The sequence below is a fragment of the Lynx rufus genome, unplaced genomic scaffold (genome assembly GCF_022079265.1).
Source record: "Lynx rufus isolate CCGP_SWC_20201006 ecotype Redwood Valley unplaced genomic scaffold, mLynRuf1.p SCAF_6, whole genome shotgun sequence".
Lineage (NCBI taxonomy): Eukaryota > Metazoa > Chordata > Mammalia > Carnivora > Felidae > Lynx > Lynx rufus.
Window position 1 is genome coordinate 83129260 of NW_025814878.1, and position 15879 is coordinate 83145138.

The 15879-nt window shown below is 36.2% G+C and overlaps 1 protein-coding gene across 4 annotated transcripts in view; it reads left to right on the top strand.

The window, feature by feature from the left end:
* The window catches only part of LMBRD1 (LMBR1 domain containing 1), a 110489-nt gene that overhangs the window by 20703 nt on the left and 73907 nt on the right, over positions 1-15879 (top strand). For 3 of the 4 annotated variants that reach the window (XM_047102165.1, XM_047102167.1, XM_047102166.1), the window contains 2 exons: positions 7082-7179; positions 9300-9367. In XM_047102165.1, coding sequence (XP_046958121.1) covers positions 7082-7179; positions 9300-9367 — 166 coding nt within the window. The remainder of the gene's footprint in view (positions 1-7081; positions 7180-9299; positions 9368-15879) is intronic. The other variant, XM_047102168.1, reaches the window with a different exon arrangement.

Consider the following 15879-nt stretch of genomic DNA (forward strand, 5'->3'; position numbering starts at 1 on the left):
TTGAAAAAGAAATTGCATGTTTTTAAAAAATTTATTGGCTTTTTCAATTTTCTATTTGAGTTACCTTTTTTAAAGTTAGGTTGTTTGTGTTTTTCTAACCGTTTTAAGACTTTTTTTTAATGTGCTCTGAGCTGTTCACACAGTGATTCCAAATATTTTATTTTTCCTCCCACTGAGTTCCACTCCCCTCATCTTTCTTATGAAAGTAGGGACTTCTGAGCTTTGATTTAGCCATATTCATGAACCCTATAATGATGACTGGAACATACTCATTAGATGTTTGAGTTGAATACATTTTATCAGAGGAGATCATCATGTGAGGTGGTTTTTTTTTTTTAATCTTTTAAGTAATGTATTACATAGGTAAATTATTCTTCAACCAACTTTGCACTCCTAGGATAAACCTTGATTGGTCATGATGGTGGCTTTTTTGGTTTTTAAATCTCTTGTTGGACTTGTTTTGCTGTTACCTTATTTGGGATTCTCTTAAAAATTGACTGAGAGGTGAGACTGGTTTATAAATTTCCTGTATCTTATTATTCTTGTCAGGTTTGCATATGAAAACCCTGCTAGCTTCATAAAATGAACTGAGAAGTATTTGTATTATTACTATTATTATTATTTTAGAGAATGCTATGGACTAGTGAGCATTACATGGGACTCTGTCCCATAATCTGTACCCATGTTTAATAACTAAGGGATAGAAGTGAGTGTGGTAGTTTGTACAATTATTTCTAATGACCTAGTCACAAAACTTGTTTCTAATAACTGAGTTCTGCTGGTTAGAATTCTTAATAGCCAGATGGAAGCACTTCTAGTAAGGATGAAACAATAGTTTCATTGAATTGGAGGTATTACTTCCACCTAACCATTTGGTTTCCTTATTCTATTGAAATGAACAGGCAATAATAGTTACCATGTTGGCTGGAATGATTGATGCTGGTTATTAGGGGAAATAGAGTTGCTGCTACACAGTGAAGGCAAGAGGTATACCTAAAACCCAGGGGATTCTGGGGCATCTCATGATGCTAGCATGTTCAGTGGTAAAAGTTAATTGAGATCTGTTACACTCATGGCTCACAGGCTCTGGATAGTTCAGGAGTGAATGTTTGAGTTCTCCTATTTCTCGTGTCATATTCTGTTTTAGGGCTTACACCTGTCTGCTGGTTAACAGATTGGAAATACATGGCATGTATAGTATAGTGTTGTCCTTATTTTATTTTATTTTTTTTTAGTCTCATTTAAAATAAGTCTGGAGGGGCGCCTGGGTGGCGCAGTCGGTTAAGCGTCCGACTTCAGCCAGGTCACGATCTCGCGGTCCGTGAGTTCGAGCCCCGCGTCGGGCTCTGGGCTGATGGCTCGGAGCCTGGAGCCTGTTTCCGATTCTGTGTCTCCCTCTCTCTCTGCCCCTCCCCCGTTCATGCTCTGTCTCTCTCTGTCCCAAAAATAAATAAACGTTGAAAAAAAAAATTAAAAAAAAAAATAAAATAAAATAAGTCTGGAAAAGGGTTATTCAGGGATCATATGGCAGTACTATGGCATCATGAGGGTCGTAAACTTGTGGGGTTTTTTTTGTTTTTTTTTTTTCCTCTGCTCTCCATCCTTAGTACATGATTTCCATCTTATATAGTTACCAAAGTCCAAAATGATGGCTGGAGTTTAAGTTGTCATGTATCCATTTCATACATGGGCATAGCAGCTGAAATGAAAATGAGTATTTGGATATGCAGCTAGCAGTCCTGACCCCAGATTCTTTCAGCTGGGTAAATGGGATAATTTTAGAAGGCTTTTAGAATTCCCAGAATATCTTTATACTTTGACCCTCTAAAACAAAATGCTTTGTAGTAATGATTAATTATATCTCACAATATTGACTAAATTATCCTTTGTTTTAGTGTTTTCATCGGTAGTTAGGAGGAACAAAGAATGTCTAAAAATTCAAAAGCCTAATTTATCCCAGTTGGGGCACTTGGGTGACTCGGTTAGTTAAAGCGTCTGACTCTTGATTTCACTTCAGGTCATGATCTCATGGTTCATGGGCTCGAGCCCCATGTTGGCTTTGGACTGACGGCATGGGGCCTGCTTGGGATTCTTTCTCTCCCACTCTGTCTCTGCTCCTTCCCTGCTTGCGTACTCTCCCTGTCTCTTTTTCAAAATAAATGAACTAAAAAAAAAAAAAAGCCTAATTTATCCAAATTCATTTTCCTGTGAGTTGCAATTTAATGATAGACATTTTTTAAAAGGTAGATTGTCTGCTTTGTGTATATGAAAAGATCGTAACAATTATCATATATTCTTTGACCCAGTTTTTGTCCATATCCTTTTAAGATGGACATGACATGATTGCTCTCTGTTCATTTGTTTTTGCTGCTTTCTTGCTAAGTTTTTTAAAAAAGAATTTGTTTTATGAGTTTAATTCTTGCCAATTTTTGTGGACATGAGGTTCTAAAATTTGTTAATATGTTTTCTTTGATGTTAATGGAACTATTAAACCAATCTGTTTATCTTTTACTTGCTAGTAGCAATCTTTTAACAAAAACATTTACAAATTAAAGCACACTTTATAAAGATGTAAGGATATCAGAGTGTCATCACTGTTAAGAATAATTTTCCTTTGTACATAATTATCAATTTGAAGTAGAACTTTAAAAGAAGCAATTTCTCTGTTTCATGATAGTGGTAGCAGCAACTTTTATTTTTTTTATTTTTTTTATTTACAGGTATATAAACTCAACCTGGACATTAGGGAACTAATCTGAAACACATAAAAATGTTAGTTTTTTTTTTCTTTACAGATTAACATTTATGGGCTAAAGGAAGGGATCTTTATGAAGGACACTGAAAAAGAATAGTCAGAAGATAGTTGATTTAGAGTGTGGTGTTAGCAAAGCAAAGATTTAGAGCAGTTGTTCTACATGTATTTTGAATCACAGACTGCTGAAGGGATATTATAGAATCTTCTCGGAATTGTGTCTGTTCCCCACTTCCTTCCTTCAGGTGTTGATTCCTAGAAACTGTCTCTTTTGGGATGTTCCTGTCAGCAACATATGCAAATTTTAGTTGCTGTACATCTTCATGTCTCTTTACAGTCAGTAGCTACCACAACCACGTTTTTGACTTGTGTTGCAATAAATTAGTTTTCCAGTTTTAGAACTTCCTTAAGTTCAGTCACAAAAAATGTACTCTTGTGTCTGGGCTTGTTTTATTCCTTGTGTGTATCCGTAGTTTGTTCTTTTTTGTTACTATATACTAGTCATTTGTTTAAATACAATACCACTTAGTTTGTTTATCTGTTTACCTGTTGATGGACACTTGGATCATTTCCAGTTTTTGGCCACTGTGAATAATGTTGCTGAGAACACTTTTGTTGTTCACCTGAGTATGTTCAGTTATCGCCTACCTTCAGGAAGGCCTGCTTGTGTGGCTGACCCTGGACTAACTCTTGTGAACCCAATGCTTGGGTGTACTTTGTATTGTGCCTGTTTTACAAGGCCCCAATAAAAGCCCTGGACTCTGTAACCTCAGCAGGCTTCTCTGGGCAGAAACACTTTGCATATTTTGCTGCTCTTCATTGAGAGAGGAATAGAATTGCTGGATCATGTGGTAGTTGTAAGTTTAACCTGGTAAGAAACTACTAAACGGTTTTCTGTAGTGTTGGGCCACTGTACCCTGCCTCTAGCAAAGTATGAGAATGTCAGTTGCTCTACATTCTTGGCAGCACTTGGTATTGTCAGTTTAATTTTAGCTGTTCTTTTGGGTATGTGTATCTCATTGTCGGTTTAATTGACATCTTCTTGATGACTAACGATGAGGGCCTTTTAAAGTGTGCTTGTTGGGGCGCCTGGGTGGCGCAGTCGGTTAAGCGTCCGACTTCAGCCAGGTCACGATCTCGCGGTCCGTGAGTTCGAGCCCCGCGTCAGGCTCTGGGCTGAGGGCTCAGAGCCTGGAGCCTGTTTCCGATTCTGTGTCTCCCTCTCTCTCTGCCCCTCCCCCGTTCATGCTCTGTCTCTCTCTGTCCCAAAAATAAATAAACGTTGAAAAAATAAATAATAAATAAAGTGTGCTTGTTGGCCATTTTGTATATCTTCCATGGTGAAGTGTCTGTCTTTTGTCCACTTTAAAAAATGGGTTATTTGTATTTTAATCAGTTATAGGAATTAATTTTATAGTTTGTTATGCTAATTGAATACGATGTTAACTTATGTAGCTACAAGATCATTGATCATAGGAGTTCAGGAATATAAGTAATGTTTATGAAATAGCCATAGGCTGTTTGGCTACCTAAAGGCATAAGCCACCAAGTAGTAGACATAAGATAAGCAACATGCTGAGAGTGAAGCCAAGCCTTATTGCACCTGTTAATTTATGAGAATTTGGGGGATGTGGCTATCAGCCCACTAAACTCTGTTATGCTAGTTTAGTGTTCCTCCTATTCTATATAAGTTATTTGCTTAATTGATTATTTATTTATTTATTTATTTATTTATTTATTTATTTATTTATATTTTGAGATAGTGTATGCACCTGAGCATTTGAGTGGGGCAGGGGCAGAGAGAGGGAGAGAGAGAATCCCAAGCAGATTCTTTGAGCTATTAGGGCAGAGCTCAAAAAGGGGCTCAATCTCAATAACCATGATATCATGACCTGAGCCGAAATCAAGAGTCCAAACACTTAACCGACTGATCCACCCAGGTGTCCCTATTCGATTATTTTAATCATAATTATTAGAATAGTATTTAGTGTGATTTGTAGTTGTGTCCCTTTTATTTTTACTTTTATTTTAAAGTTTTTAGAATACTTATTTTGGTTACATTTGGATTATGTGTTATTTCCATTGGCTGTTAGATTTATAATAGAAATATTAATAATAACTACAGCTGATTCTTGAACAACACAGGTTTGAACTGTTAGTTACGCTTAATGTGGATATTTTCTGATAAATCCGTACAGTACTATAAATGTATTTTCTCTTCCTTATGATTTTCTTAATAGCATTTTCTTTTCTCTAGCTGATGTTATTGTAAGAATGTGTTGTATAATACATGTAACATATAAACTGTGTGTTAATTGACTGTTTATGTTACCAGTAAGGCTTCCAGTCAAGAGTAGGCTATTAGTTAAGATTTAGGGGAGCCAAAAGTTATATGCAGATTTTCATCTCTGCAGGGAGTGTGCCTCAATACCCACATTATTCAGGGGTTAACTGTATTCTCAATCTTGTGATAGAAACACCAGTGTTCATTACCCTTAAAGAGTTACTGCCATTAATAGTTTCTCATAATATTAAAAGACTGCATATATTTCTTTTTTTTAATATGAAATTTATTGTCAAATTGGTTTCCATATAATACCCAGTGCTCATCCCAACAGGTGCTCTCCTCAATACCCATCACCCACCCCCCATCAACCCTCAGATTGTTCTCAGTTTTCAAGAGCCTCCTATGGTTTGACTGCCTCCCTCTCTAACTTTTTTTTTCTCTCCCCTTCCCCCATAGTCTTCTGTTAAGTTTCTCAGGATCCACATAGGAGTGAAAACATATGGTATCTGTCTTTCTCTGTGTGACTTATTTCACTTAGCATAACACTCTCCAGTTCCATCCATGTTGCTACAAAAGGCCATATTTCATTCTTTCTCATTGCCAAGTAGTATTCCATTGTGTATATAAACCACAATTTCTTTATCCATTCATAAGTTGATGGACATTTAGGCTGTCTTCATAGTTTGGCTATTGTTGAAAGTGCTGCTATAAACATTGGGGTACAAGTGCCCCTGTGTATCAGCACTCCTATATCCCTTCGGTAAATTCCTAGCAGTGCTATTGCTGGGTCATAGGGTAGATCTATTTTTAATTTTTTGAGGAACCTCCACACTGTTTTCCAGAGCGGCAAGACTGCATATATTTCACTAAACATCTGTAGTGCCCAAATTTAGTTTGCTGACAGTTATTTTATGATTGCTCAGTAAAAATCACCTTTTACTTTTCTGTTGATTATTTAGGGCTGTTTGCTGAGTTTTATAGCTATGCTGCATTTCATGGGGGCTGTTTCATAAGTGGCCTCCAGATAAATAAGATAGTGCTAGCAAGTATTAAGATCATGTTTAAAAATTCTATAACTTATATAATCATTCCTTCCAACAGTAAAGTAATTGAGGTTATATTATACATTACTAACAAATTCTTTTTTTTTTTTACAAAGGAGTATAATGATTATTATCCTGTGATTGTCTTATATAATTATATTGTCCCTCTTTCCATGAACTTATGTACATGCAAATAAGTGTAAATTCACAGAAAATTTTAAAAACACGTTTCTTAGGTTTATGAAGCCTCTAAAAGTTGTTTATGTTGTTTTTGTTGTTAAATATACTTTGGCTGTTCAAATTTTAAGTTTTAGACTGAATTAAAAAAATACTTTGGCTACTGGGTCAGAGTATCTTTAGTATTATTTTAAAGCAGATAAATAGTAATTTGTATCTGTTAACTTTGAATCTGATTTTACTGTTTTACCATTCTTAACTTTTCTCAGTTTTGATTTGTGTAAGATCAGTTTTATAACACTACATATTTTAAACTTAGATTGAGGAAATTATTTGTACCAAAAGAACAGTATCAATTATAGCTGTTTCTTTAACTTGAGTGACTGGCAAATGTTTTGTCAACTTTACTTGATTTTAAGTTGGAAGGAATATAAAAGTTAACATTCCCTTAAATGAGGTGGTTCATAGGAAGTTCTTAGCACTGTGGTGAGTACATAGTAAGAGCTCAAATGTTAGCCGTCACACTTGTTATAGGCACAGTTATTATCATTATTATTGCTGAAAATTGACCCATAGTTAATTTGAATTAAGATGGTGCTATTGATTTCTTGGGACAGGGATCAGAAAAGGCTGATTTGGATATTACATATAAACATAGAGTTACAGGTATAAAGATCAGATGGGGGAGCAAATTTGGTATGTAAATGTGAATTTGGTTAAGTTAATTTGTATGTTAATATACACACACATAAGAATATATGTATAACAATTATTAAGTTCAAATGTATTCTGTAGAACTCAGTCTATTATTTCTTTCCACAGCCTTATATTCTGTTATATTATTCTGTGTGTTCTTCTGGATCCCTTTTGTCTACTTCTACTATGAAGAAAAGGATGATGATGATACCAGTAAATGCACTGTAAGTATGTTTATTTTAGAGGTCCCAATTTAGGGGGAAGAGGAAAGATTATTTCCTCAAAGGATGACATGACTGTTTGAATTTATTATAGAGTCGTGTTGTCTAATAGAAATACAATGTGAGCCAGGTGTGAAATTTCAAATTTTCTAATAATGACATTAAAATAAGTAAAAAGGAGCAGTTGAAATTATTTTTAATGATACGTTGTATTTGACGTAATAGGTTCCAAGTAGTATTATAATTTCAAATAGAGGCAAAACACATTATTAATGAGATATTAAGTTTCTTTTTTCACACTAAGTCTTTGAAATTTAAAATGTATTTTACATTACAGCACATCTCAGTTTGAACTAGCCATATATCGAGCGCTCAATAGCGACATGTGACTTCTTTAGAGCAGTTCTAGAACAGGGATTGGCAGACTTTTTCCCTAAAAGGCCATGGAGTAAACATTTTAGGCTTTGTGGGCCATATAGTCCCTGTCTCAACTACTCACTTTTGCGCTTGTACTGTAGAAGTAGCCAGAGACAATACTTAATGAGCATAATGTGATCCAGTAAAATAGGAAGCAGGCTACATGGGGCCCACAGGACAGTCTGCTGACCCTTGTTCTAGAACGTAAAGAACACTTGCAGACAATTTTTACTAATCCAGGATAACACTCATATAAAAACCTGATAAATATAACATAAATGCATGTTCCAAATTTCAGACCATTGTCACTTAATATTGGTATAAAAATCTTAACTGAAATACTACCAAATTTAATTCAGAGGTATCTTAAAAATACATTAATATAGTATAACTGAGTTGTGTCCATCTCTAGATTACATGGGTAATTTGGAATCAGCACACCTATTAATATATAGTAATTTAATAGGTCAAAGAAATTGTATGTTGAAAGGTATTTGCTAAAATTGAATACTTTTTTTCTGATTTAAGGGAAAAAAGCAGCATAAAAGGAATGTCTTTTGTCTTTTTATTGAGTTACAGGAATTTGTTTTATACCTTGGTTATATTTTGTATTTAAGCACAAAAAAATATATGCAGTTTTCACTCAAAAGCCAGAATTATGCTTAATCAGGTTTATTAAAACCTTAAAGTATTTGCATTAAGATCAGGAGCAAGTACATAACAATATTTTAACTGATTACCTGAGTGGTAAAAAGTACAGTTTGTTAGAGAAAAAATAAGATGTTTAAATATTTATAAAGAAAGTCAAAATTAATTATTTGCAGATACCTATGTAACTCTATTTGAAAACCCAACATATGTAAGGTACAGTGGCTGGTTAGGACATTAATGTTAAAAACTGAATGAGATACATGCTTTCTCTTTTCACTTGTTCTAAAGTTCATCTTCCCCAACTCTTTGGTTGATCTTAAGATCCTCCTTAACCTTTAGTTTTTTTCCTAAAGACTGTCTTAAGTCCTTTGTGAAGAATTCGTTTATATGAAGCATGAATTTAAATTTTAAAAAGTGATTTTTAGAGACTTCATTAGGCTGAGAGACAAAAAAAAATTTTTTTTTTTTACACCAATTTAACCTTTTCTTTGAGGTTAACTTGTCTTTTCGTATTTAGAATATCCAGCTTTGTATTTTTCTTTGTCTTTGAACAAAGATAATGATAGATGTCTTATAAACTTACATATATGTTTTATATATTTTTGTTTTATATAAATACATATTTTATATATAAAGTATATACACATATATGCATATTAAATATTTATTGCAATTACTATAACCCATTTCAATGAATTGGGGGAGAGGTATTATAGATTCTGATTGCTTCCTGTTTGGGGGAATATTTTATTAAATATTCTGATAATTTTACTAATGGTGCTCACTGAAGAATTGATTATGTTTTTGAGTACTGATTTTCATAAGGTCTAATCATTGAAAAGATTTTAAAATCTAGTATGGTTTGCAGAGATACTTATGATGTGGCATATATATTGTTTTTTATTAAATTTTAAGATTCTTTTTTTCAACAAGGAAATTTTATGCAGTTGAATATAAATGTACATTTGATATGAAAGTACTGTTACACTGTAGCAAGAATATTTTATATTTTAAAGGTCTTACTAAATGGTATACTATTTCTCCTTGGCATCTAGCAAATTAAAACAGCATTCAAGTATACTTTGGGATTTGCTGTAATTTGTGCACTTCTTCTTTTAGTTGGGTAAGTCTTGATTTTTTTCCCCCCTGAAAATGGAAATAGTATATAATGGAAATAATAAAGACTCATTCAGAAAAATGTATAAAGAAAATATAAGAAAAAGAATAAACCACCTTTTATATCATCACCAAGCAGTAACCACAATTATCCATTTTTGTCTGTGTTGTTCTGCCTAGACATTTTTTTTATGTGCTCAGATACATGCAGAGTGCCCTTCCCCCCATACATATGCCCTCCATGTTATAGTTTTACAGAAATGTGATTTCATTTTATGTAATTCTTGATAACCTACTTGCTGACATATTTTAGGTATGTCTTTAGGATAGTAGTGTGGATTCATTATTTTTGACAGTATTGCATTCTCTTTTTAGGATACAGTTTATTTAGGGGCCCCTGGGTGGCTCATTTGGTTAAGCATCCAATCGTGATTTTGGCTTGGGTCATGATCTCATGGTTTGTGAGCTTGAGCCTCGTGTTGGGCTCTGTGCTGACAGTACAGAGCCTGCTTGGGATTCTCTCTCTCTCTCTCTCTCTCTCTCTCTGCCTTTTCCCTGCTCACACTCTCCCTCTGTCTCTCAAAATAAATAAATGAACATTAAAAAAAAAAAAAGATGAAAGTTAAAGGATACAATTTATTTAATCTTCTAGTGACGACTACTTGGACATTTATGATGTTTGCAGTTTTTCCATTTTTATAAACAGTTCTTTGATGAAAACCCATCTGTGTATCTTTTCAAATCCAATGCATCAGTCTAAATCTTTGAATTAATGTTTGTCAGTGAGTTCCTTTCTTAAATCTTCTTCCTTAACGTTTTAATATCAATAAAGTTTTACAATTTTTTTTATACATTTAAAATTTTCTTTTTGGAAAACATTTATCCTTGTTAATGGAAGACATTTCTCCTTATTAAAATAGGTTTTGGGGCGCCTGGGTGGCGCAGTCGGTTAAGCGTCCGACTTCAGCCAGGTCACGATCTCGCGGTCCGTGAGTTCGAGCCCCGCGTCAGGCTCTGGGCTGATGGCTCAGAGCCTGGAGCCTGTTTCCGATTCTGTGTCTCCCTCTCTCTCTGCTCCTCCCCCGTTCATGCTCTGTCTCTCTCTGTCCCAAAAATAAATAAACGTTGAAAAAAAAAATTAAAAAAAAAAAAAATAAAATAAAATAGGTTTTGATTCTTTTTTTTTTTAATGTTAGGAAATGTGTGAGGTGCTAATAAGCTTTTAAAAGTTCCCTTTTGTAATTTGATCTCAGAAACTTCAATAAATAAAAAGTAGCATTTATCAAATGCAATTTGTAGTGGGAATAAAATTGGTCAGTAATCCTTTGTTGTTCTGAGTTCTTAGAACACAAATGCTTTATAATCAAGGCATATTTCCAGTACTCTTTGTCTGCCTTGATGTGTCATGAAAAAAGAGTACTTATTGAAAGAACATTTTTTTAGTAGTTTTTCTATTTATTTTAGGTATTGAATATATTTTTTAAGTGTCTTTTGGCCTTTTAAAAAAGCCAGTTATGTTAATGTGAAAGTTAATGTGAAAGTCTCTTCTCTAGAAACATAAATTATCCAGAACAGAGATCAGCAAACTTGAAAAAAAATTTTTTTTAAATGTTTATTTTTGAGAGAGCATGAGCGGGAGAAGGGCAGAGAGAGAGAGGAAGACACAAAATGCAGAGCAGGCTCCAGGCTCTGAGCTGTCAGCACAGAGCCTGATGCAGGGCTCAGACCCATGAACCATGAGTTCATGATGGGCTGACATCGGATGCTTAACAGACTAAGCCACCCAGATGCCCCAAACTTTTGTTTTTTTAATGTTTATTTATTTTTGAGAGAGAGAAAGAGACAGCGCAAGCTGGAGACGTGCAGCGAAAGAGGGAAACACAGAATCTGAAGAAGTCTCCAGGCTTTGAGCTGTCAGCACAGAGCCTGACGTGGGGCTCGAACTCGTGAACCATGAGATCATAACCTGAACCAAAGTTGGACGCTTAACCAACTGAGCCACCCTAGTGCCCCAGCACACTTTCTTAAAGCGTAGTTTTTTAAGTTAGAGGTCGATACGGTTTTTGTGGCAACTGCTCAACTTTACTGTAGCTCTATAGTAGTTGTAGACAATATGCAAACAGAAGGACGTGGCTCAGTTCTAATAACACTTTATTGACAAACACCAGCAGTCAGAAGTTTGCCAGCTCCTGATTTAGAGCATAACTGAGAACCATCAGTAAAACCACAAATCTTTATAACAGCCAGAGTATCTGTCCCAGATAAAAGGTATCCGAAGCGTGTGTTGTGTGTGTGTGTGTGTGTGTGTGTGTGTGTGTGTGTTTAAGAGAGAGAGAGAGGGGCGCCTGGGTGGCGCAGTCGGTTAAGCGTCCGACTTCAGCCAGGTCACGATCTCTTGGTCCGTGAGTTCGAGCCCCGCGTCGGGCTCTGGGCTGATGGCTCAGAGCCTGGAGCCTGTTTCCGATTCTGTGTCTCCCTCTCTCTCTGCCCCTCCCCCGTTCATGCTCTGTCTCTCTCTGTCCCAAAAATAAATAAACGTTGAAAAAAAAAATTTTTTTTAAATAAAAAAAAAAAAAAAAAGAGAGAGAGAGAGAGACCTTGAATGGGGGATAAGTGTAGGGAGAGAGAGAGAGAGAGAGAGAGAGAGAGAGAGAGAGAGAGAGAATCTTAAGCAGGCTCCACGCTCAGCGAGGAGTCCAACACAGGGCTCAATCCCATGACCCTGGGATCATGACCTGAGCTGAAATCAAGAGTCGGACACTGAACTGACTGAGCCATCCAGGCTCCCCCGGAAGTATATTTTTAAATTTACTCATTGTTTCCATGGCACATTACCTTCAATCCTCATTTAGAGTAACATTTTGCACGATTCTGATATTTTTAACAGATCTCTAGATGACATTTATTTATTTATTTATTTATTTATTTATTTATTTATAATTTTTTTTTCTTTCTTTTTTCACTGTTTTATTTACTTTTAAGACAGAGACAGAGCATGAATGGGGATGGGGCAGAGAGAGATGAAGACACAGAATTTGAAGCAGTCTCTAGGCTCTGAGCTGTGAGCACAGAGCCCAACACAGGGCTCAAACTCAGGAACTGTGAGATCATGACCTAAGCTGAAGTTGGATGCTTAACCAACTGAGCCACCCAGGCGCCCCAACATTTATTTATTTAGAAGCAGTATACTAAAAGTTAAGCAAATGTTTCTTGCAAATATACCAATAACAAGAAGTGACAGTTTGACCAGCCATTTTGAAGACTGTAACATTCACTTTTTTCCCACATATTATTGTGTACTAGTTATGTTGCAGATACCGTGCAAGGTGCTGGTGAAACAGCACTTAACAGAAAAGACAACTCCTTTTCTTCATGGCATACATTCAAGAGAGGCTTAGAGGGGCAGAGAAAGAAAATATACAAAAATAGGTCGTGTTGAGGTTGTGAAATGTTAGGGAAGGCACTGATGAGAAGTTAATATTTGAGAAGACATTTGAAGCAAGTGAGAGAGCCATGAATATTTGTGGGGGGAAGAGCATTCCAGCAGATGAAAAGCCCTGAGGCAGCCCTGAGCCCTGGCATGTTTGAGACAAAGTGAGGAAACTAGTGTGGCTGGAGTGGAGTGAATGAAGGCTGCAGTAGCTGAAGATAGGGTCAGAGGTAACTAGATCTGCCAAATTTAGTAAGATATCATAGGCTTTTGTTAGGACTTTGACATTTCTTGTGGGAGAGATGAGAAGCTGTTAGAGAGGTTTTGTTATTGAGGAACATAATCTGACATTTTAAAAGGATCCCTGGATGATGTTTTGAGATTTGACATTATGGGGCTAAGGGTAGAAATAAGAGATCTGTGAGGAAGCATGATGGCAAGGCATGATGGTAGCCATTGGAGAAAGAGCCAGCAGGATATTCTGATAGGATAGATAGGTAGGGTGTGAGAGAAAGAGAGATTGAGGGTGTACCTACTTTTAGCCAAACTGCAAAGTCTTAGGAACATTTCTCTCAGTTTTAACACCAACTGCAACTTTGGGAAATTCCTAAAACCATTCTTAGGTTTCATAATTCTCTAGAAAGATTTAAATAAATCACTGATAGCTGTTACGTTTATTGTTACCATTTATTATAAGAAGTGAATACAGGTTAAAATCAACCAAAAGAAGAGATGCATAAGATAGAGTCTGGGAGGATTCCAGATATGAAGCTTCCATTGTCCTCAAGATATGTAACTCTTCTGGCATTGATGTAGGACTGTATACGTGGAGTATTGCCAACCAGGGAAACTCACATGAGCCTTAACATTCAGAGTTTTTATTGAGACTCTATTATGTAGACAAGTCTGATTGATTGATTGCCCACAAAGTTATCTCAGCCTCTAGGTCAATGGATGCCATATGACCTAGAGTCCACCACCGTAAATCATATGGTTGGTCTTTCTGGCCCACGACTTAAGATTGGGTGTTGCCAGCTCCTGCCCTAAATAAAGATACTCCTATGAGGCATGACAATTGGGTACCTGGTGGAGCCATGGGCAAAATTCACACCTCTTTTTGGGCAAGGCCAAATTCTTTGCTACACAGAAAGGTGAAGTTGTCATCAACTGAGATAGGCACTTCTGAAGGAGGAGCAGGTTTGATGGGAGAGTATCAGAAGCTCAGTTTAGTTCATGGTACATTTTATAGGCATTCAGGAAGAGATGATGAGTAAGCCACTAGATTAAGCATTAGAAAAGTCAGAGTTTAGTCTCTGCTCTTCCAATAGCAGTATCTAGCTCCAATGAGAAAATGAGGTTTTTTTTTCCTTTGTAAAATATGAAAGATAAGCTGAAGAATTGCTAAGTGTTACTCCCTGTGCTACCTCCTGCCTTTCTCAATACTATGGTCCTTTTGTAATTGAATTGATAATTTTGGCTCTCATGGTGGATAACAGGTGAGAAAGAATGGCATAGAAAAGCACCCATACAGGTGGAAGGCTTTGATTAAGGTGGAAGGATATTTCCTCCATTGTTACAAGAACGATAAAAATGAAAAGAGGTACAGGTAGGTTCTTAGGTTTTGTGTGCAAATAAAAGTATCCCTCTTTGATTGGCCTCTATTTTCTCATTGATATTTGAGATCTTTAGCTGAGAGCACTGATAGAAAAGGACATATGTGGACTCCTGTATTTCACAAGCCTGAAATTTGTGAATAAAAGACTAGTAATTGTTTTGGTTACCCAAGGTAGTGTTCTTCTCATTACCATATTTGAATGAGGTATATACATTTAAGTTAAGTGATTGACTAAATTTCCTGAAATTTTCTTGATGGTGACCTACTCCTCATTTTTGTTAAGTGATTTTTTTTTTCTTTTAAAACAGTAGATAATTTTATGGCAAAAACATTGTTGAGGTTTAATTCATGCAACTAACATTTTTGGAGCACTTTGTTGGGTAGTGTGCAAAGTCTTGGGGATAAAGATGGAGGGTCATTGTCTATTTCCTCAAGGTTCACAGTGGGGAGAGAGATAAATATATAACTTGAGTTATAACATTTAAGTGCTGTAATAAGAGATAGGTACCAGGTTTTGATGATGGAGTAGCAAGTTCCTATTCTTTTTTTTTTTTTTCTAACATTTTATTTATTTTTGAGAGAGAGACACAGAGAGAGAGACAGAGTATGAGCAGGGAAGAGGCAGAGAGAGGGGGAGACACAGAATCCAAAGCAGGCTCCAGGCTCTGAGCTGTCAGCACAGAGCCAGATGTGGGGCTTTAACTCACCAACTGTGAGATCATGACCTGAGCTGAAGTCAGATGCTTAACCAGCTGAGCCACCCAGGTGCCCCAGCAAGTTCCTATTCATATAATAGGAATTCTGCATTGAAGAATCAGGAAAGACCTACTAGGGAATAATATTTGAATTGAAGTTTGAGGAGTGGAAATTGATCAGCTGACTAAATAAAAAAGTAGAATAGCATGTATAGTGTATTAGTCTTTTCAGAGTGCTGTAAATAATAGACATTTATTTTCTCATAGTTCTAGAGACTAGAAATCCGTGATCAGGATGTTTGCAGATCATGGCCTACGGGATCTTTCCTCTGTGCTGTCACTCGGGGAGAGAGTGCTCTCTGGTGTTTCTTCCTCTTCCTAAAGGACTCAATTCCATGGGGCTAGGATCCCACCGTTATGACCTCATTTAAGTAATTACCTTCCTGAAGGCCCTGTATCCAAAACCCTTCACATTTGGGGTTAGAGCTCCAACATAGGGATTTTGTGAGGACAAATTCAGACCATAACATTCTGTTCTCTGGCCCCCCAAAATTCATGTCCTTCATACATGTGAAATACATTCATCCCATCCCAGCAGCCCCCAAAGTGTTAACTCAGCATCAATTGTAGGTCTAAAGTCTCATCTAAATATCCTCTAAATCCAGTATAGGTGAGACCCGAAGTATGATTTATCCGTCTGAGTCAAAGGAGTCAAAATTCTTCATTAGCAGTGAACTTGTGAAAACAGACAAATTTTGTGCCTCAAAGGTAGAATGGTA